Source organism: Rhineura floridana, chromosome 10 (genome assembly GCF_030035675.1).
Source record: "Rhineura floridana isolate rRhiFlo1 chromosome 10, rRhiFlo1.hap2, whole genome shotgun sequence".
In the NCBI taxonomy this organism is placed as follows: Eukaryota; Metazoa; Chordata; class Lepidosauria; order Squamata; family Rhineuridae; genus Rhineura; species Rhineura floridana.
The window spans coordinates 82,954,191-82,981,024 of record NC_084489.1 but is presented as its reverse complement, the minus strand read 5'-3'; the positions used below and the strand labels follow the sequence as shown (position 1 = coordinate 82,981,024).

The 26,834-nt window shown below is 44.3% G+C and overlaps 1 protein-coding gene across 8 annotated transcripts in view; it reads left to right on the top strand.

Moving 5' to 3' along the window:
* The window catches only part of CRHR2 (corticotropin releasing hormone receptor 2), a 218,456-nt gene that overhangs the window by 154,036 nt on the left and 37,586 nt on the right, over positions 1 to 26,834 (top strand). For all 8 annotated transcript variants that reach the window (XM_061586324.1, XM_061586330.1, XM_061586323.1 and 5 more), the window contains 4 exons: positions 6,149 to 6,266; positions 11,738 to 11,891; positions 14,144 to 14,204; positions 16,454 to 16,526. In XM_061586324.1, coding sequence (XP_061442308.1) covers positions 6,149 to 6,266; positions 11,738 to 11,891; positions 14,144 to 14,204; positions 16,454 to 16,526 — 406 coding nt within the window. The remainder of the gene's footprint in view (positions 1 to 6,148; positions 6,267 to 11,737; positions 11,892 to 14,143; positions 14,205 to 16,453; positions 16,527 to 26,834) is intronic.

Sequence of the window (26,834 nt, the reverse complement as noted above, 5' to 3'; positions counted from 1 at the left end):
AAAAAAAATCATTGTTCATGTGTTGGAAACAGTATAAAGTTTGTGCCTGAGCTATTGCTTTGTGAATACTACTCCTTTCACTCACAGTGTGCTCTGCCGTGTTGGCTAAATGGGTAAGTGTGGGAAGGAGAGCTGAGGGAACTTCGTCCTGCCAAATCCTTAATGGCAGACTCTTCTCGAAACAGCTGCCTTCATTGGACGTCATTTTAAATGGAATACAACATGAAACTCGAAGGGCCTCCGAGTCCTTTCAGAAAGGTCATTGTTTCCAAATCCTTCTGTGCAGAGATTCAGCTAAGCAGAGTGTGGCACACACCCCATTATAATTGCTCATTTTAATTATCTGTGTCATTGCTGGAGCAGAGTCATTTTGGTGGCCTTCCATAGAAATTTGGGAGCCATGTGTCTCCATCGCACTTGCGCTGAAATATTGGTGGGCACGATCTGCACTTAGAAGCATTTTCACTTCCCATGGATTTCAAGTGGGAGAGATGTGTAGATTTGATTCACTTTCAATTGGAAATCAGCAGGACATAGAAGTGCTCAGGTTTGCCGGATTTGCGCTTGTCAGTTTTCAACGAGAGATTCTCGAGGAATGTAGTTCAAATGGATTTTGCTATGGATTTGTGGGTTCTGCTATACTTGAGCATTGTCTCATGTCAAACCACTTCTTGGATTGATCACTTGCTTCTGTTCCAGTCACTCATCTAGCTTTGAACACATAATGAAAAAAAGGTCTGGGGACCATGCACCAAAAAAATTCATAAATAGCACATGTACATGCACAAAAGCACAGGTTGCGCACAGGTTAAGGTCCCATAAGTGGATACTGAATGGGATTCTGTTGTTTATGTGGCCACTTCAGCTTGATCCTTCACTGTGATTAGCCCAGCACTGTTGTCCCCCTCACCCGTTTGTCCCAAGACAACATGATCTATTTGCCAATATATATATATATAATATGTACGGTCCCAGGCTATGGTCTGAAGGCACCTAAGACCAGCTCCCTGCTGAAGTTAAGCAGGGTCAGGTCTGGTCACTGCCTGGATGGGAGACCGCCTAGGAACCATATGTAAGCCGCCTTGGGTTTCTCTCATGAAAAGAAAGGTGTGGTATAAATGTAACAGATAAATAAATGAAAAATGGAAATGGACTGCCTTCAAGTCGATCCTGACTTATGGCAACCCTATGAATAGGGTTTTCATGGTAAGCGGTTTACCATTGCTTTCCTCTGAGGCTGAGAGGCAGTGACTGGCTCAAGGTCACCCAGTGAGCTTCATGGCTGTGTGGGGATTCGAACTCTGGTCTCCCAGGTCATAGTCCAACATCTTAACCACTACACCACACTGGCTCTCAAATAAATAAATAAATAAATTTCAAAAGATGAGGGAAATGCAGTTTGCTGCAAAATTAAGAGGTTTTTTTTCCTCCAAACTCAAACATGATTACATGTACATAATCGCACACATATACATATGATTTTGGAATAAAAACTCGCCCTCTCTTCTCTGCTCTCTGACTAAGCCTAAGGCTTGTGGGCATACTAGTTGCTTGAAAAGCAGCCAGGATGATTTTTCTGTGTTTTGAAGTGACTCTGCTCTCTGCTGGCCACACCTCCCTTCCCCACTGCTGCCTTCAGACCTTTCAAGACTGCCCACAGCAAAACACTGAGCCAGTCACCGTCTCTGCCTGAGCCTGAGCCTGCAGCAGAGTGTTTCCATTGGCCGCACCTGGAAGGCAAAGGGGTTGATCTACCAATCAGTTGCAAACTCTGCCTGAGGTTGAATTAAAAATTAAACACTCAAGCTGGTCCAACCAGGTTGTAGAGTAAAAAGGGGCGCGGTTTGACAAGCGCCGTATGCCCCTGTTTTCAGAAAAGGGAGGTGGAGAGGCACTGGAACCAACACAACAATAAGTGTGTCTCTGCCCTAAAATCTGCAACTAACCCTTAAGAATCCTAAATACAGAGACTGGGCTGGGACCTATAGGGAGTGGGTGGAACTGCAGTGGACAGGAGGAGGCAGGGAGGGAGCGCCATAGATCTTGTGATTGGGGGGGAAAGCCAGAATGGATACATTGAGCTATGTACATAATGCGTACACTGCACTATGTACACACTGCATCTGTATAATATGTGAGTGTAATTGATTAAAAATGCATATTTTTAGAGAAGTGGGGAAAAAACCTCAACTCAAACAGGAGAACAAGGAGTGAGATAGCAATTAGAAAAAAATCTGTGTGGGTTAGTCTGCGATTGAGATTTTTAGAATCATCTTTCTTATTTTAATTTTTAAAAGTAATTATACGGGATGCAAATTTTTTACTAACACCAAAGAACTCAAGGGGGGGGATGCCTGTTGTATTTCCACTAACAAAGCAATCTATTTTGGGTCCTTGTCAGTTTTGCATGGGTTCATTCATAAATCTGTTCTGTTAAGTTTCCACAAATAATCCGTGACTTACATTTAAAAAAAAATTTTTTTTTAATCACAAAATACACATTTCCAAGTATGTTTTACCCTATAATATGTAATATTAATGCATTTTGATACACTTTTTGAGTAGAAAACTGTATTGCCAAATCCAAAAGATGCATTCTGTGCATTGGTCCATGGGATGTGGATTAGTTCAGTTTGCTTAAAAATGCAGGGCAAGCACAAGTCTCCTTATCTCAACATCATCCAGTACAATATTAAAAGCATGATGATAAATTTACCCTTGATGCTTATTGGGTGATCTTGGGCTAGTCAATGTCTCTCAGCTGAGTCTACCGCACAGGTTGTTGTAAGGATAAAAGGGAGAAAGGACCATGTACACCAGCCAAAGCTCCTTGGGGTACAAATGTCAAACAAAGAAAAAAGCAAGGTAAAGAATTACTCTTACAAATTTGAAAGTAAACCTTCCAGGCCATAACAATGAAGTGTCTCCAGTTGTTGTTGTTTTTTAAATGGAAAGAAGGAGGGGAAAGCGTGTCACACCGATGCTGTGACTATATTTAATTAATTAACAAATTCACCTCTTTGAACCCCATGCCTTTCATAAAAAAAAAGTACACTCTTACATGGTCATGGCAGAACATATTAAAAGCAATTTAACAAAGAATAAAATGATCCACTCAAAGCAGCAGAGCAAAATAAAGCAAAACAGTATCAGTGGAGCCAGCCAAAACAATTAAGTTGATGCTTTAAAACATGCGGGGAAATAAGGCCTCAGCTGCTGCTCAAATCTCCCCATCATTTTCCTTATCACAAAAAGTCCAATTTCAGGGGGAGGGGAGGAGCAGTTTTGTTGCACGAGACCTCCAAATGAATTATAATTTCACAACCTGAATTTGCTGGTTTGTCATTGAATCCTGCCTGAAAATACTAGTCTGGAAGTGACCTTAGCAAAATGGTGCCCTGATTTTGCTGCCTACAAATGGGGCCATAAAATGTGGGTGCCATTTTATTGAAGCTCTCAGGCCTCCCATGCCTCCATGTGGCCATCCCATGCCAGGCTGCATCCTACAAGCATACCAGACATAGATCCTGTCAGAGAATCCCACATTTTTTACTCTAGCAAAGCCTTGATTCTGTTAGTCAAGCTGTATAGACTATTTTTATTTTTGCCCATGATGCAATATTTCTCTCTGATGCACTATGCTTGATTTTGATTTGGCACTGAGATGTATCATTATTTTTCAGCCAAGGGCAATGAACATGGCAGTTTTCACCTTTGCTGTGTCTTTCAATGCTAATCATGTTTTCGATTCATAAAAATTCCAGTGTATCTAAAGCTGCGAGGACCTTTTAGAAACAACCCCCCTTCACTCCTGCAGGAGAATTTTTCAAAACCTAATTAGAACGAAACTTTGGAATGCCCCAAGGGCATGTCAGTGTACACAGACACATGTGTATATGTGTATATATAAATACATGCAGCGAGAACACCAGCAGCATTCTTATGTCTACGGAATATAATTGTTGTGCTAAAATGAACTGTGGGTGTTGAAAAGATCCTAAATATTCAAGCTTGTGGAATGTGAAAGTACAGGAAAATCTCTCTAAGCCTTCCCCACCTCATTAAGATACTTATTTATTGTTTGTTTGTTTGATTGATTGTTTGACTGATTGATTTATATCCCGTCCTTCCTCCCAGCAGGCGCCCAGGGCAGCAAACAAAAGCACTAAAAATACTTAAAACATCATAAAAACAGACTTTAAAATACATTAAAACAAACATCTTTAAAAACATTTTTTAAAGCTTTCAAAACATCTTTTTTTAAAAAAAAATCCTTCTAAATATTCCACAGAAGTTTAGTGAACATTTCTTCCAATACGCAGATACATTTTGCAATTTGCCTGTAATTTTGTCTAATATACACATATTTGCAAAGCCATTGCCCCTAAAATAATGCACTTTTCACTAATATCTGCATTTCTACAGGCACTTTATCTTAATATATGCATTTTTGTCCACATTACCTATCTGGAAAATTGCATTGCAAAATTCAGAGAAGTGCGAATTTTGAAGGATGGCAAATTTCAAAGAATGGGTATAAATCCTAAGCGTACCTCCAGTTTTCATTTTTTAAAAATGTATACCTCAGCCATCACAAGTTTGGGGTGCACCGGGGGTCTACACAGATAGGTGTGCATGTACAAAGGTAGACCTTTATCTGTATAAACATAGTGCGAGACCTCTGTCCCTTGGTCATGTTGAACCAGTGGAGACTGGTGACTCTGATGTCAGTGGAGTAGTGAATCTGTTCTGGGTTTTAGTCCGAACTTTCATGGATCCTTGAAAGTTTGGACTAAAACCCGGAGTGGATTCACTGACAAAGGAGTGACCAGTCATCACTGTCTCCACCCCGCTCTCCTGAAAAAATGATCAGAAAAAATGCCTCCTCGCTTTTGCAGCATGCAAAGATAGCTGTGGAATTGGGGAGATATTTTTGGATCAGAGTTCTCTCTCACACACACACGCACACGCACACACATCACCTGATCGACAAGGATTTTACCAGTTCTTAAAAAAGGACTAGGTGAGCAGACACCGTGCAAGTTGACAGTGCATAGAAAATGCCAAACATTAAATCCTGAAAAAAGTCTATCATATCAGAGCTAGGGTGTGCATGTGCGTTTTAATGAAAAGTAAACACTGATGCCCCTTAAACAGCTCCTTGAATGTTCGAACTAACACCCACAGTGGATTCACTGCCCCACTCATATCGGTGCCACCCATCTCCACTGCACTGAACAGTGACAGGCAGACTTCAGACTTCCAGGATCCACTCTGACTTTTACTGAAGCTTGGAAGTGGCTTGCCAGGCAGGGCAAAACCACTGTGCTACCTTCCCAGCAGGTGGTACACTATTGGTTCTCCCTCCTAGTGAGCAATAATGAGGGTCTATTTCTTTTCGTTCTCTCAGTTTCTCATTTTCCAGACTTAAATTCAGTTCATCACATTTCTGCAGCAAAACAAACATCCCCATGAAAATCCTTCAATATTTTAGTGTGAATTTCTCCTAATAAACACATTTTTGCGTGCAGTTTTGAGTGCGAATCAGTGTGCATTTTGACAAGTGGCTGGGTTTCGGTTCTCAAACTGTTTCGGAAAGAGAAAATCTGATAGATTCAGCTGTAAATGCGAACAGAATCAAATTTCTCCCACATCCGTAATAGTGACTCATCTGCTGAGAAGACAGCATAGCAGCTCGGCCCCACCTGGTGAGCCATTTGTACTCAAACCCTGAGATTCACCAAGCAGAGAGCCGGGTACAAACAAACCCTTTTGGAACAGGATGCCTCTAAACACCCACTCAGTCCAAGGATTTGTTTTTAGTTCCAGAACTGAACTTCCAGTCCTATCACACAGCAATCCACTCCTGGATTTCACCCCAAGCTTTCTTCATCTCAGCAGCACTAATTCAGAAGAATAAAAGGGGACTCCCCCCACCCCCGCAATTGCTATTATGCAAGAATTGGGAGTCAGAATCCTTGCAATTCTTCTGCAAATCACTCGGTATTTTCCCAGTAGATCCCAAACTACCCTTTGCCCACCCTTGGCCTAGAACTGTTTGCATATGCGTTCACTCAAGGTGCATCACAATTTGTTGAAGGTGGATATTTGGAGACCTCTGATGAGTGAAATATGTTTGCCTCCTTAGAAGTATCCGATGCCTTCGGAATATTATCCACTGGAACCTGATTACGACATTCATCCTGAGGAATGTGATGTGGTTTGTGCTCCAGATGATTGACCATGACATCCACGAAAGCAACGAGGTACTTCTTTGGTGGCATGGCAAAAACTAAAGCAACTTGAATTAAAGGATTTTCCTTCCACATTAGAGGCTGTATTTGCTGTGCTGTTCATCCCTGGTTAGAGTGTTTCACACTGATTTTGTGTGCTGGGTGATGTTGTCGTCTGCATAAGGATCATGGTCAGGAACCGCTCATGTTGTGTGATCTCCTGGCAGTTCTGCATCCCAGTTGGCCTGCAGGGATGTTTGCAAGCCTTATCTGGGAAGAACAATAATGATGTGAACCTGATGATGATGGATGTCTTGCAGCATGCTGAAAACTCATTTAAAACACTCCCTCCTGAAATAAACTGCTGTATTCAGGCACAGTGAATTAAACTTAATTGACTGGATGAGGACCTAAAAGTTGAAACTGAATCCTGGCCTTCCAGAGGCTTTGTGGGTATTGGAGTTGTGGGAATGCACCTCGAATTGGGTTTGCATGTCTGAAGGGAGATAGAGAGGAGTCCTCCAGGTTGCTAGGCTGTACCTGTCCTTTGCTGTTCTGCTAATCTTCTTTCCTGTAAACTGATGCCTCTTAGGTATGCTGACCACACCTTCCAACTCTCCTTCCTGCTTCATCTCCATCTCTTGGAGAAAGGAGATGTCTTTGCTTTGCCTCTTTCATCTGCAGCATGAGGGCAAAGACCACACCAGGTCTTTGAGCCTCCAACATAGCTAGTTAGTTAGAATGAGACTTTCCTATCTATTCTGTATTTCTTTTGATAAAATAAGCTTTTCTTATTTTATCACGTCTGAAGCGTGATTATAGCAGAGTAAAAAGTCTGCTCCTTTACAGGTAAAGTCATATAGACGTGCACGCACGCACGCACACACAGTCTACGTTGCTGCTGATCGAAAACCTAACTCTGCTATTGTTGTTGTTGTTAGAATTAGAATTAGATTACCCGCCCTTTATCCAAAGGTCACAGGGCAGGTCACAACAATTTTAAACACATAATTAAAAACAGTTAAAAGCAACCTAAACAACCTAACAGTGGGAAGATGGTTCCTGAGTAAGGATGGAAAGATCTGCCAGTTGTAGTTCTCTCAGTTTCTCATTTTTCTTAAATTGAGTTCTCCACATTTCTGCAGCAATTTGTAATTTTTTTAAAAAAAATCCTCATGACAATTCTCTAGCATTCTAGTGCAAATTTTTTCTAATAAATACATTTTTTTTATTTGTGCCAGCTTGGCACAAAGCAGTTTCGTATGGGTTGCTACAAACACCCTACAGCATCATGAGATTTTTGGTTTTTGGTTCCTGCTAGACAAGGTCACACATACACACACGCAGCTGATGCAGACAATCCTGAAGTAGATGGATCAATGGCTGCTTCCCATGAACTCTAATGGGACCAACAGTGCACACACCCCAACCATTTGTTTCTCCATGTCCTGAAAATGGACCTGTTTGTAATAGAGTAGGGATGGGGGAGAAATCTGATTCAACTTTAAAGGCAAACCTACCAAATTTGCACTTTTGGAAACAATATGAGAACCAGCACAGCCATCATTCAAAATTCCCCCTTCTCTGAATTTTGCAGAGCTTGGAAAAACTTTTTTGAACTACAACTCCCATCAGCCCCAGCCAGCATGGCCACGGGTTGAGCTGATGGGAGTTGTAGTTCAAACAAGTAACTTTTCCAAGATCTGGAATTTTGCAATGTAGTTCTCCAGCCAAGCAGTGTGTTCAAAGATGCATATACTACAGTAAACTGTGGATAACAGTGATTAGTGAAAATAACACACAAAATGCATTATATTAAGGAAAAAATGCTTGAAAAAATGTGGGATTAGTCAAAATAGCATGTAAAACCTGTTTATTAGGAAAAAATTGCTCTGAAATGCTGATGAATTTTCAGGAGGATTTTTTTAAAAAAACAACATGCAAATTCTTGCAGAAATGTGGAGAATTTAAGATTAGAAAAATGAGAAACTTGGAGAACTGCACCTGACAGATTTGCCCATCCCTACAGCAGAGTGATTCAAGTTATCAGCATTTCCTTTCAAAATATCAATATTAATATATTTTTTCCGAGGCGAAAAAAAGACAGATCAGTAGAAGCAGTGGCTTGTGGACAAAGAGCGAACTGAAATCTGTCACTGAGTGGTATGTGAAGGAACCGCCAGGCTAAGCTGGCCGAACTTAAATCAATCCCAAACTGTTAGGTCGACAGAATGCTTTCGAACTGGCACCAACCATACCCCCTTTTAATTTTATTTTCTTATTTTGCTGCTGGGTTGAGAACGAGATCCTTGTTAATGCCTTCTCCCACAACAACAGACATCCCTAGGAGCTAATCAGCATGAAAGGGGAGAGTGTTAGCTACTGAAAAGAGTCTTCTCAGTGGCTGACTCACCTCCTTTTGCTCCAGTCAGCAGGAAAGGACCAAGAAGCAATTTATTAGCCAGGTAAGAAGACCCTTTCTTCATGGCTAACAAGCTCCCCTTTCATGCTGATTGGCCTGTTGGATGCTGGAGACATAGAGACCCTGCTGGGGTCTAAGGTCCCCTAAGACCTTGGAAGGCTTCCCCCTTGGCCACCAGCCAATGGATCCCATCCCTAATATATATATAGACTGCCAGGATGCATTTTGTTCCCAAAATCTTAGCTCCTGCTCTGTGTGCTCAGTTTTCTTTTTCTCTCCCTCCTGTAGCCTTGTCCTTAGAGGAACTTCACAGTAATTTATTATGCTACACCTCACCCAGGTCTTGATGGTACCTTGAGAAGCAGTAGCAGAAAAACCAATTCAATCCATTAATCTTTGGCTTTTTTCAAAAAAAGATCATTCCGATAAATAATTCCTGCCTCTTGAACATGGCCTAAGTCTTAAACAGTAGGATCCTGCCAGACTAAATTATGGCCCCTCCTCGTCAACACCTCAGAAATGTGGTTTTCACCTCACTCACCCTAATCTTGTCTCTTCCTTGCTTTCACATCATAGGTGACCTCCCTCCCACACATACTCTGGGTGGATTCAGAAAAACCCCTTTCCCTCATGCATCATGGTATCCATGGAGCTCACGTGATCAGTTCCAGAAACTCGATTTCTACAATGGCTCAGACCTTGGCAATGGTCTTACATACGCTTCAGCCCTCCACATGTTTGCTGAACTCCATCTTCCCTTAGTCCCAGCCCACATGGCCAATAGTCTTGGCTCTACCAGATTGACATTTCTCCACAGATGGACATTTCTCCACAGATTTCTCCACAGACGGACATTTCTCCACAGAATTTCTCCACAGATTTCTCCACAGATTGACATTTCTCCACAGAAAGTCCCACCTGAAGAGCATTGGGCTAAGAATCAGTGGCCAGGACAAGGCATGAGGGGCTTTCAGGTACCAACACCCCTCCCCATGAAGACGGTGTGGGCTTAAATAGGCCTGGATGCCCTCCATCAGAGCACTAGTGCCACTGATGTGGCAGTGCAGAAAGTGGGGCCTCCTGGCCTATTTAACCTCGCACCAGTTGCATCGGGGAGGGTTGTCTGGGAGATGATGCTCCGTGATTTGCACCAGTGTCAGGTTGTGGGCCATGATTTGCAGCCTGGGATAAGGAGTTGATGTGTGTTGAAAATCATGCCTCACGACTCAACGCTCCACCCTGCCAGGGGCCCTTCTGAGCCCCAGGGGCCCTCAGGTCCATGCCCTGCTGAGTGTCAGGCCTGGCAGTGGCAGCTGGTAGCTCCATGTCAGCGGGGCAGTGTGGAATCCGCTCTGGGTTTTAGTCCAAACTTTCAAGGCGCTGTCCAGGTTGCTAACACAGAGCCACCAGCTGCCACTGCTATGCAGGATCATTGATCTGATTCCCCCAGCTGAATTCTTGCGCTGTTAAATAAATTCCAGGTTAACTATGATAATGGAATTATTGACTGTTCTTGCCTTTTCAGTTCAGTTCAATTCAGTCTGGATCTTGCCTTTTAATAAGAGGGGTGGGAGGAGGAACTCACACATTTCCCCCACCTTCTTCTCATCTCTGCCTGGATATCTTTTGAATTTTGTGCAATGAGGCCAAAGATCAGATTCCTCAAGGGGAGAAAGATGAGGCAGTGCTTTCTGCTCTGCTTAATCAACTGACTGCATAATTTTATGGTTCTCCAAAAAGGAGATGTGATTAGTAGCTGTTTAAGGAATGGTATGTCTAATCTCATGCTTCATGAGCTTCCTGGGTCTGGAGAGAATTCCTCCATTTTCTTACTTTTTCTCCTTACTTTGATGCTGATTTTTTAGATTTTTAATTCATTCATTTTCAAATAGGTTGATCTTAATATATCTTTCCTTTTTGTACTCTTTTTGGCACCTGCTTAAAACTTTTCTGTTTAGGCAAACCTATCAAGGCACATAGACATTGTCATGTTTTAATCTCTTTTTAGCTTACTGTTAATTTTAATTATCTTTTAAATGTTGCTATTATTTGTTTTTGCTGTTTTAAATTGAAAATTCTCATATTTTAGTAAACCTCTTGGATGCTTTTTACAGTCAAGCAGTATATAAATTTTGTTAACGAAATAAAAATAAATAAAATATACGAGCATAGGAAGGCGCCTTATAGTGAGTCAGACCATCAGTCCATCTAGCTCAGTACTGTCAACACTGGCTGGCAGCAGCTCTCTAGCATTTCAGGGAGGGGACATTCCCAACCCTGGAGGTGCCATGGATTGAACATGGGACCTTCTGCAAAGGTGCTCTATTCTTATGGCTTTATGTTCAGGGGATATGCATATGCTGCAGCCCATAGAAGTGCAACAAAATCCAGATTGTAGCATTTTTAGGGTTCTGAAAATATGCATAAAGTTTCTAGGCCTATGGATGAAAAAAATGCTTAAAAGTTGTAGGCAGTGTCTGTTGATTCTCAACAGACAAAGGGCTGGGTGAAAAACATTTCCATTGGTTTGGGTGCAGGGCTTCAGTGATTTCTCCAAAACCCAATGATAAATAGTCACATTTATTATTATTATTATTATTATTATTATTATTATTATTATATTTTACCCATGCATCACCAGCAGCTCCCAGGGTGAGTTACAACAGTTTAAAATTAATTATTAAAACAATTGTCTACAAATTATATGTCCACTCAGGAGTAAGTTCCCTTGTTTTCAATAGAGTTTCCCCAAATGTAAGTATGGGTAAACCCAGACAGGCCCTGCTCAGACACAAAAATTACCTTAAACTAGTCACTTCTGTTTTAGCCTAGCCTACCTTACAAGGTTGCTGTGGCAATGAAGGGCAGAGAAACCATGCTCTGTAATCACGGAAGGATAGTCAAGAACACAATGCAAAATAAATAACTGCAATGAATTGTATATGTCTACCGCAGGAATATACATATATGCCTGTCTTGTTTAGGTGGCCCATATAAGGCTATATTGGACCAGCGGGTCAAAAGAGTGTCCCACCTGCCCCCATATGCCTCACCTGTGCATCCCTTCTGATTTCTTTGCCAGCTGTGGTGTCGCTGCATCACGGCGATATTCAACTACTTTGTGGTGACCAATTTCTTTTGGATGTTTGTGGAAGGCTGCTACCTGCACACGGCAATCGTGATGACCTACTCGACAGACAAGCTGAGAAAATGGGTTTTCCTCTTCATAGGATGGTGTAAGTAATACAAAAAGAACAAGCCTGCTTTGGAAGGAACCCCTGACTCTGGTCTCTGCTGCTGCTGCTGCTGCTGTTAAGAAAAGAACATGGGATCATAGCCTGAGTCAGACCATTGGCCCATCAGCTGCTGGCTCCATGTCAGCAGGGCAGTGGAATCGACTCCAGGTTTTAGACCAAACTTTGAATGTTCTCACTGCAACTCAGAATGGATTCCACTGCCCCACTTACATGAAGCCACCAGCCGCCACTGGGTCCATTGAGCCCAGTATTGTCTACACTGACTGGCATGCTCTCTAGGATTTCAGGCAAGGAGTCTTATCCCAGACCCAGCCCTGCCTGGAGATGCCGGGGATTGAACCTGAGACACACTGCATGCAAAGCAGATGCTCTGCCACTGAGCTTTGCCCCTTCCCCAGATGGGGCCACTGATGTCCTTGGCAAACACTACTGCTTGATGACATGGCATTGTTACCTGAGAAGGGGGCACTGAATGGAAAATTTGACTCTCCCCCCCCCCCCGGCTTTCTTTAAATGCCCTGAGTTGGCAAGGCTCATTTGACAGCAACAAGAAACTGAGCCTTTAACATCTTCGGCCCAGCCTTGTGGAATGCTCCGCCGATAGAGATTCAGCAAGCACCCTCCGTATTGACTTTTAAACACCTGCTGAAAACTTTCTCATGCTGCCAGGTTTATGCAGGTAACTGAGGAAATGTTTTTCTGCAATGATTTCTGATTTTCAAAACTTTACATGGTTTTACTGTATGTGTATATGACTGTTGTAAACCACTTTGGGGTTTTTTTAATGAATAGCGGTATATAAATATTTTTATAAATAAGTAAAATATTCTTGTTTTTTCAGTCTCAGAAAGACAGGGTTTCTCATGCTCTTGGTGGGGCTACCATGCTTGTCTTGTGAGATATATAGGGAGTCACCTGTGAGCAGTGCTGTGATAACCAGAGTCAGTGGAAATGTTGGGGTGGGGAAGATCCTCAGTCATGCATCTGAATAAATGAAGCTCCCCTTCCTGGTCTCTGATTTGTTTTTAAAATCCACAATGGAGAGCCATACGTGCAGGTGCTCTGACTAGGCTCCACCCCGGGAAATCATTTATATTTATTTTCATTTCATTTTTTTCTAACAAATATTTTTCTTTCCCTTAAAAGAAGAGCTAAAACTACTCTGTGCTTCAAAATGGCTGGTGCTTTTCGATTGCCTCATATAAGCTTTCTAGCCTTCCTGAAGACAGTTGCAGGTTTTGGAGAAAGAGGGACCTGTCTCTAAGCCAGGGGTGAGGACCCTTCAACTACAACTCCCATCAGCCCCAGCCAGTATGGCCAATGGCTACGGATGATGGGAGTTGTCATTCAGCAACATCTGGGGGCCAAAGATTCCCCACCTCTGCCCTAAGTAGTGAGATGTTCCAGGTTTGTACTGTCAGGTTTGGTTTCCTTTGGATGAGAAATCACTGAAAACATTGTGATATTATTTACAAATATCAGAGCTTGGAAAAGTTATTTTTTTGAACTACAACTCCCATCAGCCCAATCCAGTAGCCATGCTGGCTGGGGCTGATGGGAGTTGTAGTTTAAAAAAGTAACTTTTCCAAGCTCTGAATATAGAAACAGAGGGTACTGAGGGCAAATTTAGACCTGTAAGCAAACAGCACAGGTGCTAATCCTGCATCTGGTCAAGTCCAGGATGCTGGTCTAGATGAGCCTTTGGCCTGATCCAACACAGCTCTTCTGATATTCTTACAACAGAGGTGGAGAACCTCTGGTCTGTGGCCTAATCCTGACTCGCCATGGAGTCCAAATTGGCCCGCGAGTCCATTTTCCCCAAACCACACCCACCTGTCAGTCATCTGATGTCACTTGTGAGCTGACGGGTAGGAGGGCCAGGTTCAATTCTGCACTCTGGTCGATGCCTGCACCTGCAGCCCAAGCAGCAGGATTTAACCCCCTGTCGACTGCTGCTCAATTTGGCTGTGTGTGCCTGTTTCCACCCAGGCACAGATGCACACAGCCATAGGAAAGATCAGGGGAAAAACAGGTCTGCTTGATTTTGCCGCATGGACCTGTTCTCTGGAAAGAGGTGTGTGCAGCAAAAGCAGACCGACCCAATTTTCCCCCGATGCTTTCTCCATGACGGACACAAACTCTGTTTAACACAGGCAAAGACTCTGTTAAAGAGATGCTTGTCAAAATGAGCTACAACTTCTCTCTCTCCCAACCTCCACTTTCTCTTCCAGGTATCCCTTGCCCAATTATTATTGCCTGGGCCGTGTGCAAGCTGCACTATGAAAACGAACAGTGAGTGAAACCATTTCGTTCATCCCGTTTCTCTGAAGGCAACCAAGTGACATGCCTGGGATCAAAGCTGCTGAGCCAAAATGTTCTTTACCGGAGATGGGGGGTATGGGGGGAGGGGAACTAGTGATAGAGGGAAGTGAAAATGTAATGACAATGGGATGGCACTAGGGTTGCCAGGTTCAGGGCCTGAGACTGATCCTGTATCTTTAGGAGAAGAGACAATTCAGCCAAGTGAAGGTTTTCTTGCAACACTGTAATGGGAAAAACCACAAGGTGGAATTCTCCCTCCCCCTTGCACAACTTTAAAGATACAGAAGACCTATTAGAGGCTGGACCTGGCAACCAAGTGGTCTTCTGTAACTTTAAAAGTTGTGCAGGGGGGAGGGAGAATTCCACCTTGTGGTTTTTCCCATTACAGTGTGGCAAGAACACCTGCACTTGGCTGACTTTCTCTTCTCCTAAAGATACAGGATCAGTCTCAGGCCCTGAATCTGGCAACCCTAGATGGCACAGATTCTCTCTGTCCATTTTCAGAGCTGGGAGCTTGGAAGGAAGAAAGCTATCGCAAAGTTCAAAGTGCCCAGCAGCTGTCTCTTTAAAAAACAGATGTTCAAAGGCTTAAGGCTTTTGACACCACCTGCCTGGCCTTTGTCCACCACCAGGCCTCCCACAGCAGGAATATTTTTGATCACTTTCCTTACTTTGCATTTTTTAAAAAACAGTTGTTTTGATATAAGACTTTTTTCTTCAGGATTTAACATTTAGCATTTTCTGTGCGATATTTACTTGAAGGGGTTTTTTGCTTCTATTTGCTCACCTGATCCTTTACTAAGAACTGGTGAAATGCTTGTTATTCAGTGTGTGTGTGTGTGTGTGTGTGTGTGTGTGTGTGTGTGTGTGTGTGTGTGTGTGTGTGTGTGTGTGTGTGTGTGTGTGTGTGTGTAAGAGAGAACTCTGATCCAAAAATACCTCCCCCTTTCCACAGCTGCCTTAGCTCCCTTTGCAATTCTGCCCATTTTTTCAGGAGACTGGGGTGAAGAGCCTGGTGGCTACAATGTTGGTGGGGCAGTGAATCCACTCCAGGTTTTAGTCTGAACTTTCAAGAAGCTTTCAGCACCTTAGACAGCTCCTTGGAAATTCAGACTAAAACCCGGAACAGATTCACTGCCCCATTGACATCAGAGCCACTAGCCTCCACTGTGGGGAGAGAGTCTTAAAAATGTTCAGGGGCCAGGGAGCTTATACATGGTGGCTGTTTCTTCTTTCCTGTTTGGAAATGCCATTGTTCCACCACAATGAGAAGTAACAGAGCTGGATGTAGCACCATTCCAGAGACATTGCTAGCAGTGCCTAAGAAGCGTTGGCTAGCAGCGTACATAAGAACCTCTTCTCAGTAGCATGACATACATGACATGCGGCCATACCTGTAGTTCACAAACAATGCTGTTTTGATATAAAAAAATAAGAATTTTGACTCATGTACACATTTGTGTAAGCAATTTCTTACCATGTAATGCATTTTGTATGTTGTTTTCACCCATATGTTCATTTTTATGCACACTTCCCCCTAACATGCATTTTTGTAAACATTGGTTGGCAAACTGCATCGCAAAGTTCAGATACGTGCACATTTCGAAGGCTGGCTGTGTTTCAGTTCTCATATTGTTTCAAAAAGTGTAAATTTGGCTTGAAATGCAAACTGAAACAATTGTTTGGCTGGTTCTCCATTTGTATATAATGTTTTTTAAAGAGCAAACTGATGTGGGAAAGTGGCAAACTGAATTTAAGACTGCAAAAAGGAGAAAAACCTGAAATTGACCAATTTACCCACCTGCAGTGTGTGCGCGCATTCGCACAATGCACATATGCTCATCCTTGTACATTGCAAGGTCTCTTGGAGGCTTGCAATTTGCCTTTATGTAGGAATCTAATAATTAAATGCCAATATTCATAGGGTCGTTTAAGTCATAATCGACTTGAAGGCACATAACAACAACAACAATACCAAATCAGATTTACCATCTTCATCACAAGAGAACACGTGTGATGTGGGGGGGAGAACCAGATCCATCAATTTCCTTGCATATGCATAATAAAGCTGGGTAGGGGGAAATTAAACAGAAGTCCCAGCAGTTTAGAAGCGTAATTGTGTAATTGCACATAACTCATAAAGATCCAAAATGGCCCTGTTCTACTTTATTTGATGTATGGGATTTGCACAAGCTTCATAAATTATATTCTATTTACAGATGCTGGTTTGGAAAGGAATCCGGGAAGTATATAGACTACATCTATCAAGGACCAGTGATTCTTGTTCTGCTGGTAAGGAAACCTATGGCTGTGACAGCCTCCTCAAAATTATACATGATTCTCCCTATCTCAATTTATCTTTGCAGTTGAGGGTTCCATTATTACCTAACTTTGTTTGCAGAGTAGCACCATGGCGTTAGTATTCTGCCATTCTTTTGTTTGCTGATGTCTTGATTTGGACAACATTTCCAGCATACATTTATTCCACTTTTATTCCACTTTAAACAGTCATGACTTCCCCTGAAGAATCCTGGGAAGTGTAGTTTGTGAAGGGTGCTGAGAGTTGCTAGGAGACCCCTGTTCCCCTCGCAGAGCTAGAATTCCCAGAGTTCTCTCTGGAAATTGTAGCTCTGTGCAATAGTGGAATAAATGTATGGTATGAATGCAGCCTTGTTCACACCACTGTGCATGTACAATTTGCTGCTGTTCCCTTTTTCCTCCAACAGGTTATCAATTAGCACATGCACATTTATTAAATCACAGCACAGAAAGGAATCCTGATGCTATAGTGCAATCACATGATGATTCCTTTTTGCCCAGTGAGTTAATTAATGTGCTTGTTTGCACTGATAACCTGTAAAGGGCAGGGGAGAGGACAGAGACCAAGTCTGAACTCTAGCTATGGTCTGAAGGTACATGAGGCCGGCACCTTGCTGAAGCTAAGCAGGGTCAGGTCTGGTCAGTGCCTGGATGGGAGACCACCTGGGAACCATATGTCAGCCCCCTTGGGTTTCTATCATGGAAAGAAAGGCGGGGTATAAATATAATTAATAAATAAACTCAGGAGGGGCATATTGGATAGTCTCTGTGACATCACCAGTAAATACCTTACAACACTGAATACTTTATAAAGCCAAGTCCTGTGGCAGCTTTGCAACTGATTTTTAATTTGTGATGGGGGACTAGTAACATGAAGAGTGTGTGTGTGTGTGCATGCACAAATTCATGTGCGCGTGCATGCGCATGTCCATGCACAAATTCATGTGCATTTCTTCACGTGGCCCCCAGAAGGCTGCCCAGAAGGGAATGTGGCCCTTAAGCTGAATAAGTTTCCACACCTCTTTCTACCTCCACTGTCAGAGGCAACATAGCAATGTATATACCAGTGGCTGGAATCACATGTGGGAGGAGTGCTCGTGCCCTCAGGTCCTGCTTGCGGCCTTCCCAAGCATTGGCTGGCCACTGTGAGAACAGGGAGCTGGCCTGGATGGGCCTTTGGCCTGACCCAGCAGCCAGGCTCTTCTGATGTTCATGTGTTCCCCCTTTATGACAAAGCAGCATTGTTTGTGATCCACAGGTACAGCTGCATGGCGCGTCGGTCATGCTGCTGAAAAGAGGTGAGGCTACACCCTGGCTGAAACAAATCCCAGCAATTGCGAAATGTAAGGGGAAAAGGGAGGTGGCTTTCAAGACCGATTCCGTGAAAGACTCCAAGGAGGAAGGGGCGTTTGAGCAGAAGGCAAAGGCTGAGGCTCGATGCCCTGATGCTGGCACTGCCATTCCATGGCAAACAGATCCCTTTTCAATGGGGCAGCCCATGGCAGCATCCAGCCGCTGTGGGAAAGGGGTGGCCCTGCTGCGTTTTCCTGCCTTTTCATGTTGTTGTACATTAAAAACAGTGCTTCCGTTGCCTAGGCATTCGGTGGCCACCACTGATCATTCCTCACCTGGAATGAGACAGTTTAATTGGCACGTTTGCTATTAAGCCCCGGTGCCGACATAATATTGTGAGCCCAGGTGAGAGGAGAAATGATGAAGGAAGCACAAACCGGCAGAAGCTCTTAGTGACGTGCCAGGCATTTCCACTCTCACTTTGGTAAGTGTCCTTCGCCATTCAAACCGCAGGGAAGGTATCGGAGCACAGTGTCTGCAGAAGAGGCTCCTGCCCTCTCCCTCGCTCAGTAAACTACTTTCTCTTTTCGCCGTTTGTGGCTGACTTATCATGGGACCTAAGGAAAAGAAGCAGGTTGTTTGTTTATTTCCTGCACATTTACATACGTTGCACCTTCCCTCCATCACAGAGGCCAAGGCGGGGTCCACATGGTTCTCAAGAAGTCGCCCATCCAGGCACTGACGGGAGCCGGACCTGCTTACCTTCAGCAAGGTGGTCACCTCACATGCCTACAAACCATACCCTGGCCAGTTGTTGAAGCGGGCAACTTAGAGCTCATCAATAAATAGAAGCTGGGATTGATTAAGGGAAGGGCCATATAGCTCAGTGGCAGAGCATCTGCTTTGCATGCAGAAGGTCCCGGGCTCAATCCCTGGCAATCCCAGGTAGGGCTGGAAAAGACCCTCGCCTGAAATCCTGGAGAGCCGCTGCCGGTCAGTGCAAGCAATACTGAGCTAGATGGACCAATGGTCTGACTTGATACAAGGCAGGTTCCCTGTGTCCCCATGACAGCTTGTAAATGGTAGTCAGGGCTGCGCTGGGTCCATAATCCTGAGACTGGATCGTGGAAGTTCAAAAACTGCCCTGCTGGAAAACTGGGCTGTCTCTTCCTATGACCACAAAAGAACAAAGACTCAGGCGGTGGTAGGGAACCTTCGACTCACAGGCCCAGGGCCTAGCAGGAATGCTAATTTGGCCCACAAGGTTGTTTTCCCTGAGCCATGCCTACCCACCCCGCACCAGACACCATATATGTTATGCAAGAGCAGAGCAGGGATTATGAGAGTCATAGCCTGGGGAGGGGACATGGTGTGGGGAGAGTCCCAAGGGCTAAACAGAGAGGCCTAAAGGGCTCCATTTGGCCCCCAGGCCTGAGGTTCCCAAGCCCTGCTGTTTGCTGAGTTTGCTAACAGATTAACATGCAGCTGTGGGTGGTACCCATTTGGAGTGGTAGGGCAGAAGGCAAGTTGGCCAACAGTAGGTGGAGCCAGAGAGGCAATGACAGGCAGAGCCATCTCCTGATTGGTTGTAAGTAAGAAGGCAGGCAGGTGGGGAGGCTGAGGGTAGATGGGTTGCATTGCATTAGGGCAGTACCCCATTTGCCCTAAAGGACCAGGCTCTATTGCAAACTCAGCTATCCATTTGGAAATTGGGAACTGGAAACATTTGCAGGTCTACTGCAAATCACCCAGAGGTCTGTCAGTAGCTCCCAGTCCACCTCCTGCCCACCTCTACCCAATAGCACCACAATAGCTTTAAAAAAAGTGACATGCTGGCATTTGTCACTGCATTAGTTGCATAAGATTTAAAGAAGTCGTAATGGTAGCTGCTGGTACCACTTAGTGAATAAAGGCGATTTTTTATTACAGTAAAAGAGCCACTAATCTGTGGGAAATGATGCTAAATGCACTTAATGAGGCCTTTGAAATGCAGTTAACATGAGATCCTGTGATGTTTCTCTTTAATTATGTTAAAACAGTGTTACACACAGGGAAGCTTTGTTTTACGTGCTTAACTGCTACGAAGCTGATGCTGCAAAGCACCAGGAAGCGTAACACCAAATGGCTTAGAATGATTTTGGAATTATTCACTTTGGTTAACACTATCAATTTTCTGCCAGACAGTACCAATCAACCCTGAAAAGGTCTATCCATGGCCATTAGTCATGACAGAGGAAGGGGACCTCCATGTTTCAGAGGCAGTCTTCCATAGGAACAAAGAACGCTGCCGTGTACTGAGTCGGACAGTTGGTCCATCTCACTCAATACTGTCGGCACTGACTGGCAGCAGCTCTTCAGGGTTTCCAAACCCTGCCTGGAGATGCCAGGGATTAAACCTGGGACCTTGTGCTTGCAAAGCATGCGCTCTACCACTGAACTGCAGCCCTTCCCTTCACGAGGAATCACATAATGGAGGCACATTATTTGCTCCACACTTGAGACAGACGGAATGGTGTTAATTCAATCCATCTCTATTTTGTATGTCATCATGTGGTTTTTGTTTTAAAAAAAATGCACTGAATCGTCTTTTTAAAAACATTTTTATAGTACTTCCAATTTTATGAGGTGGTCTGAGAGCTGACTTTTATTCTTTCTTTTTTAAACTGTTTCTGAGCTACTGAGAGTGCTTTCCAAGCATGGCTATTCTGGCTGGGATTGGCGGGAATTGTCGCTTAACGCCTTTGGAGGGCACCAAATTAGCAAAGGCTGCTATATTCATGACCTAGAGAATAAGCCCTGTGGAATTCAGTGGGGCTTACTTCTGAGAAGAGGTGCATAGGATTGTGCTATTAATGCAATGTTACCAACAAGACTAGCCTCCTTACCAGTGAATGCACAGGGTTGGGGGTTCTTGCGTTTTCCCTTACCCCATATCTACACAGAGTCCTTGTATGTCTAACGTTAGGTCACCTAAATTCACAGGTTATCAACAGCAGCTATCCAGTGCAGGTGGAGAATAGATGAGACCCTACTCAAGAATTCTTGAGTCTTGGGAGGCACCAGAAAGGACTGAGTTAAAGTCTAAGTCATATCACAGAGCCAAAGTGCAAAGGACATAGAAATGCATGTCATGATACATCACCCATCTGATGTTATGGATGGAATAGTTGGATAGTTCTCCTGCTTTCTTCGACCCCTCCCCCCGAGCAGAGCTGAGGGGCCCTGAGTGCTATAAGACCTGGATTTTTATACAGTTTCTTTTCTATGGGAAGGCATGTTCCCATGGTCTTATCTGCTTGTTGCTACTTCTAATCAGGCTCTCATCAGATGCTCCAAAAGAGTCTTTCTTTCTCTACTCGTCAGCTTAATTTCACCATATATGGATTTCCTCTTCCTTCATATTGACGGTTCACATGGCACACTGGCTGTCTGCCCAGACCTGTTATCTTGTACCATACTCAACTTCTCTGCTTTGTCTATTCCAGTTGTTTCTCGGGAAAATTACAGCTTTAGTCAGGAGAAGGAGGGGAAAAGGGGAGCAGTTTTAAACTACTCCTGTTTTACTGTTTGGCTCTTATGCATTCAGCAACTTTATAGACTATTTCACTTATTCTTAAGCATCTTCTAAGCAAATCTAAAAAGGTAAAGGTGTCCCCGCACTTGTAGTGCGAGTCGTTTCCTACTCTTAGGGTGACGTCTTGCGACGTTTACTAGGCAGACCGTATATATGGGGTGGGATTGCCAGTTCCGTCCCCGGCCTTTCTTTGCCCCCCAGCATATGCCGGGTACTCATTTTACCGACCACGGATGGATGGAAGGCTGAGTGGACCTCGACCCCTTTTACCGGAGATTCGACTTCCTCCTTCCGTTGGAATCGAACTCCAGCCATGAGCAGAGCTTCGGCTGCGTTACCACCGCTTACCACTCTGCGCCACGGAGGGTCTAAGCAAATCTAAGCATGTATAAATAATTTTAGCACATTATATGCATATTTTAAGCCATTATCTGGATCTTCCCACTATAGTAAGAACACAAGACAAGCCTGTTCTCACAGATGCTCATAGGAAGCCCTCAGGACGAAGGACCTGAGTGCAACAGCACATGCCCCCTCCGACAGTGGAGGCTAGCAGCCGTTGTCATGGCTAGCAACCATTGTCTTTGTTATGTTTTGTTCATGTTTGTGTAGTGCAATGCCTCTGCTACTGATACATTATATTTCATTATTCTTTATTACAGTATTTATTACACACACACCTCCATCCAATCCAAGTTCTCCAGGCAAGTTGTAACATTATGCTTGTAATGTCAATAGGAAGTATCACATAGCGGTTTATTCTTGCATGACTGGAGAAATGGGAGAGCTTGGTGATTTCTTCATACGTTATATTTCTGTCCCAGGGCAGATGACCTGTTTATTTATTATTTGTCCTGATCTGCTTGCAGAAAGCATATGCAAAGGTTAGGCTATGTCCGGGCTTTATTGATAATTCGTTCTGATTTATTTATGGAGAGGTTATATGCCAAGGAGCATTCATCCTGCCTTCAACCAGAATTACTTGATTATATGTCTTCCCATTTATCATTTGTTCACCTCAAGGTGAAGGACCAGTCAATCAGTCAATGTGGTGCCCTCCAGATGTTGTTGGATAATGACTCCCATCCCATGTGACAATCGACAACTCTGGCTAGCTCTGATTGGAGTTGGGGTCCAATAACATCTAAAGGCACCATGTTGGCTACCCCTGCTCTAACCACTACAGCACACTGACTCTGAAAAGAGAGCAAGGAACCTTTGTCATAATGCCAGCGAACAGAAATCTTCCCAGGTGCATCTGCTTAGAGAGGCTGTGCGGAGTTGAACTCCACACACACTTTCTTCCCAAGTTATATTTCTAAACATTTCACAAAATAGCTCCTGATTGTAAAGAGCTCTTATTTGTTTCTGCCCATATCCCCAATCAACTCTCCAGGAGTCGGGAGAGATCCTTCTGAAGCAGATCGTACAAGATGAATATTCAAAACAGACCAGGTGATGGTGGGAGAAACGTGCAGTTTAGTTGTTCAGTCTTCCGTTAAATCTTATTTGGGTATCATAAGAACATCACAAGAGCTCTGCAGCTGGATCCGGCCAAAGGAGGCCCATCTAGTCCAGCATCCTAATTCTTGCAGTGGCCAACCCGATGTCCCAATGGGAAGCGTGCCAGCAGGACTGAGTGCAACAGCAGCACTCTCCTCACTCGGCATTCAGGGCGATATTTATTTATTTATTTATTAAATTTATTAGTCGCCCATCTGGCTGGTTATCCAGCCACTCTGGGCGACGTACAACATAAAAGCATACAAATTACATCAGAACATTAAAAAATCTCAAGCAGTGATAATAAAACCTAACCCACCCCAAAAGCCTGCCTGAAGAGCCAGGTCTTCAAGGCCCGGTGGAAGCTCAACATAGAGGGGGCATGGCGGAGATCATTTGGGAGGGAGTTCCACAGAGTGGGGGCCACAATTGAAAAAGCCCTCTCCCTAGTCCTCACCAACCTAGCTGTTTTAACTGGTGGGATGGAGAGAAGGTCTTTTGAGGCTGACCTTGTTGAGTGGCATTGTTGATGATGCTGGAGGCGCTCTTTCAGATAGACTGGGCCAAAACCATGCAGGGTTTTAAAGGTGAAAACCAACACCTTGAATTGGGCCCGGAAAGCAACTGGTAACCAGTGCAACTCCTTCACTATTGCCTCTGACTGTGGAGGTAATACCACTGGGCATTATGGGAAAGGGTTTCCAGGCGTGAGCTCGAGGGCCTCGTACTGTTGATCTCAAGCACAGATAGACTTCTCATCCATAGGCAAGGCCACTGATGTTCTGGTCTGCTGACTGCATTCATCCAGAAGGTTTCTCCCAAGTTTAACTTTTTGCTTTCCTTGTGCAATTGTGCAGCTCTGCAGATTCTGCAGCTGAACTGTTGGGGCATCGCTTGACCCTGTGCATTTTACAAACATGTGTGCTGTTGCTGATATAAATAAATAAATAAATTCCAATCTCTTGCGACATTTAAAAGAAATCAAAGAAAGTAGGGGTAAAGAAGGGCCCATTCTTAAAGGTAAGGGATGGGTGTCACAGGCGGCATAAGAACATCTTGAATGTTCACTGTTGGGCACTTTGGGCAAAGCAGGCTTGGATCTGGGAGATCAGGGTTCAAGCCTCAGATGGGGAAGGGCCGTGGCTCAGTGATAGAGGATCCACTTTGCATGCAGAAGGTCCCAGGTTCAATCCCTGTCATCTCCAGGTAGGGCTGAGAAAGACGACCCTGAAGCCCTCGGCCCTGGGTCCCAGCAGAGGTTTCATTTCAGAAGTGGAGTCTATGCCTCACAACCATCCTTTGAGTTAAGCCCGGGAGTTTCTCACCTCTTCTTCATTTAATGTCTTTCAAACCTTTCATGAGAACTTGTTAGCACTTGTTCAAATGCATGGGTGTCAAATGCAGAATCCTCCCTTCAGTTGAGGCCACAGCAGAATTTGCAGGAGGAATAACTGTGAAATCAGATTTGGTCAGTAATTTGGGGAGGGGTGGGGAAGTTACTCTTCGCTGCTCTCAGTGCCCCATCTTTAAAACGGGGATAGCAGTGACGTTCTGCACAAGGACATTGTGAGCATAACAAACGCTGTGAAGCAGGGGCTGCAAACCTCAGGTCTGGGTGCCAAATTCGGCCCTCCAGAGCTCTCTGTCTGGCCCTTGAAACTGTCCCCAGGCCACACCTCTTCTTCCCAGGCCACAGCCTCCATTGGCCTTGCTTTGCATCCTCCTAGAGTGTTTTTGACTAGCTAGAATGTGTCCTTGAACTCTGATTATGTTTTTTTTTTTTTGGATGGAAGATAGAAAGGGATGTGTGAGGAACTAGCCTACTTGTACAAAGGTAAGATTCATATTTGTTGCTCTGCCCTAGCAACACTACTGTGTGGCCCCCAAAACATTGCCCAGAAGGGAAAGTGGCCCTCAGAGTTAAAAAAAAGGGGGCCCCACCCCTGCTGTAGAGTCACTGTGCAAATGACAGGTGTGCTATATACTATAAGTGCAGAACAAGATGTGACACTATTGTGCTGATGCCCAAAATAACAGCCCTGTGTTGAGTTTATTTATTGCATTTATTTAAAATATTTCTGTGTTGCCCTTCAGGGAGCCTCCAGGACAGTTTACAAAAACAAAATAAAATGTAAACAACAATTTTTGTTAAAAAAAAATTCATTAATACACTAAAATACATTTTGAAACCTGGGGAAAGGACGTCTTTGCCTGGCATCAAAAAGAAAGCAGTGCTGGTGACAGGTGGGTCTCTCTGGAGAGGGAATTCCATGAATGGGGAGCCGCCACCACAAAGATTTTCTTTCTCTGATCAACACCTGCCTCGCCTCAGACTGCAGGGCTCTTCCCCACCCCCTCGCAGTCATGTTTACTAAGATTCACCTGCGTGTTTTCCTGTGGTGGCTAATGCTCGTTGGAACTGGTAGGGCGGAAGGCAGAGAGACCAACAGAATGTGGAGCAGGAACCAGTGCCAGGAAGCGCCATACTCATTCCAGTTTTGTCCCCATCTTCTTTTCTGCTGAGTTCTGCAAGGGCAACTCTGAGTCAGGAAGCTGGTAGCCAGGGCCACCCCCAAGGCTGGTTGTAAATAAGGAGGTAGCTGGACTGGCTGAAGACAGACTGAGCTTGGTGGGGCAGCGCCCCATTCGCCATTGGGTTTCCCTTTCCAGCTCTACAGCATTTGCTGCCCTCATTGGGGGCAGGAAAATGCAAGAAAGCAATGTGGAGAAGTCTGATGTCAGACCTAAATAATCTGGACCCAGAAGGATCACCTGCTCTCAGCTGATTGGCGGTGCCTGAACTCCCCCCCTTTTGGCCTGCCTGCCTCCCATTTGACATTGTAGATGTGGGTGTGGCTTCACCAAAATGGCCTCGTGGGCCAAATGGAGAGGGCTGGTGGGCCTAATGAGACCCGTGGGGCGGAGAATCATTAGGAACTTGCCCCGCTACTAAGATCTTCAGAAATCTTGCTCAGAGTGCCTTGGGGAGTAGAGGGTACCAACTCTCCATGCAGTTTGAAGCCTTCTCAGTTCAAGTTAATCCAATCTAGAATTCACACACCCCCAAATTAATTAGCCAAGTGTCCTCACCAGTATTTAGGCAACAGGAATATATATATTTATTCTCATTGTCTCTTAATTGTATTTGAACAGGGCCACCATTTTAGCTTCCCGCTATGTTCAGTGGGGATGCCAAGTCAGACATTTGGGGCATTGTGGGAAATTTAAAATGGCAGCTTCCCAACTGACTGCAGCTGTGACCAGATAAGCCTGCAGCCAGGAAGAGCACTGAGGCACCTACCTGAGGGCCCTGTCAGTCTTGGAACTCGGTTAATCATCTGTTTTATTTGTTTGTGTTTTCAATTTGATGTTGAATTTTATTGTGTTACATTACCATTTCCAGAGAAGGCGTTTCATAGCTCCCACAGGCATCTTTGTTTGAGAGGCAGGGGATATCTGTTTTAAGAAACAAGAAAACACATATTGCCAGGATAGCGCGGAACAGAGGAAGGACCTGGCACAGGAGGAGGGTGGGAGTTATAGTCCAAAATAGCTGGAGGGCTCCGGGTTGGTAAAGCAGTGGTGGGCAATGTGTTGAAAATTCTGCCTAGCAACATTGTGCCAAATGGAAGCAAAGCAATCTGGTGTGTTGGCATTTCCAAAGACACTCCATCTGCTCCATTCAGAGAGGGAGAGAGAGAGGGAGAAACGCAATATATTGGCTCAGTAGGGAGGGCAAGGCTCTCAGTAGCTACTAGTCATGATGGCTATATGCCTATGAGTTTGGAAGCAGATAGCTGGCCACTGTCGGAGGTAGTTTGCCTCTGAATTCTAGTTGCCTGGGAATCATGGGTGAGGAGAGTGCTGTTGCGTTCAGATCCTGCTTGCAGGTTTCCCGGAGGCATCTAATT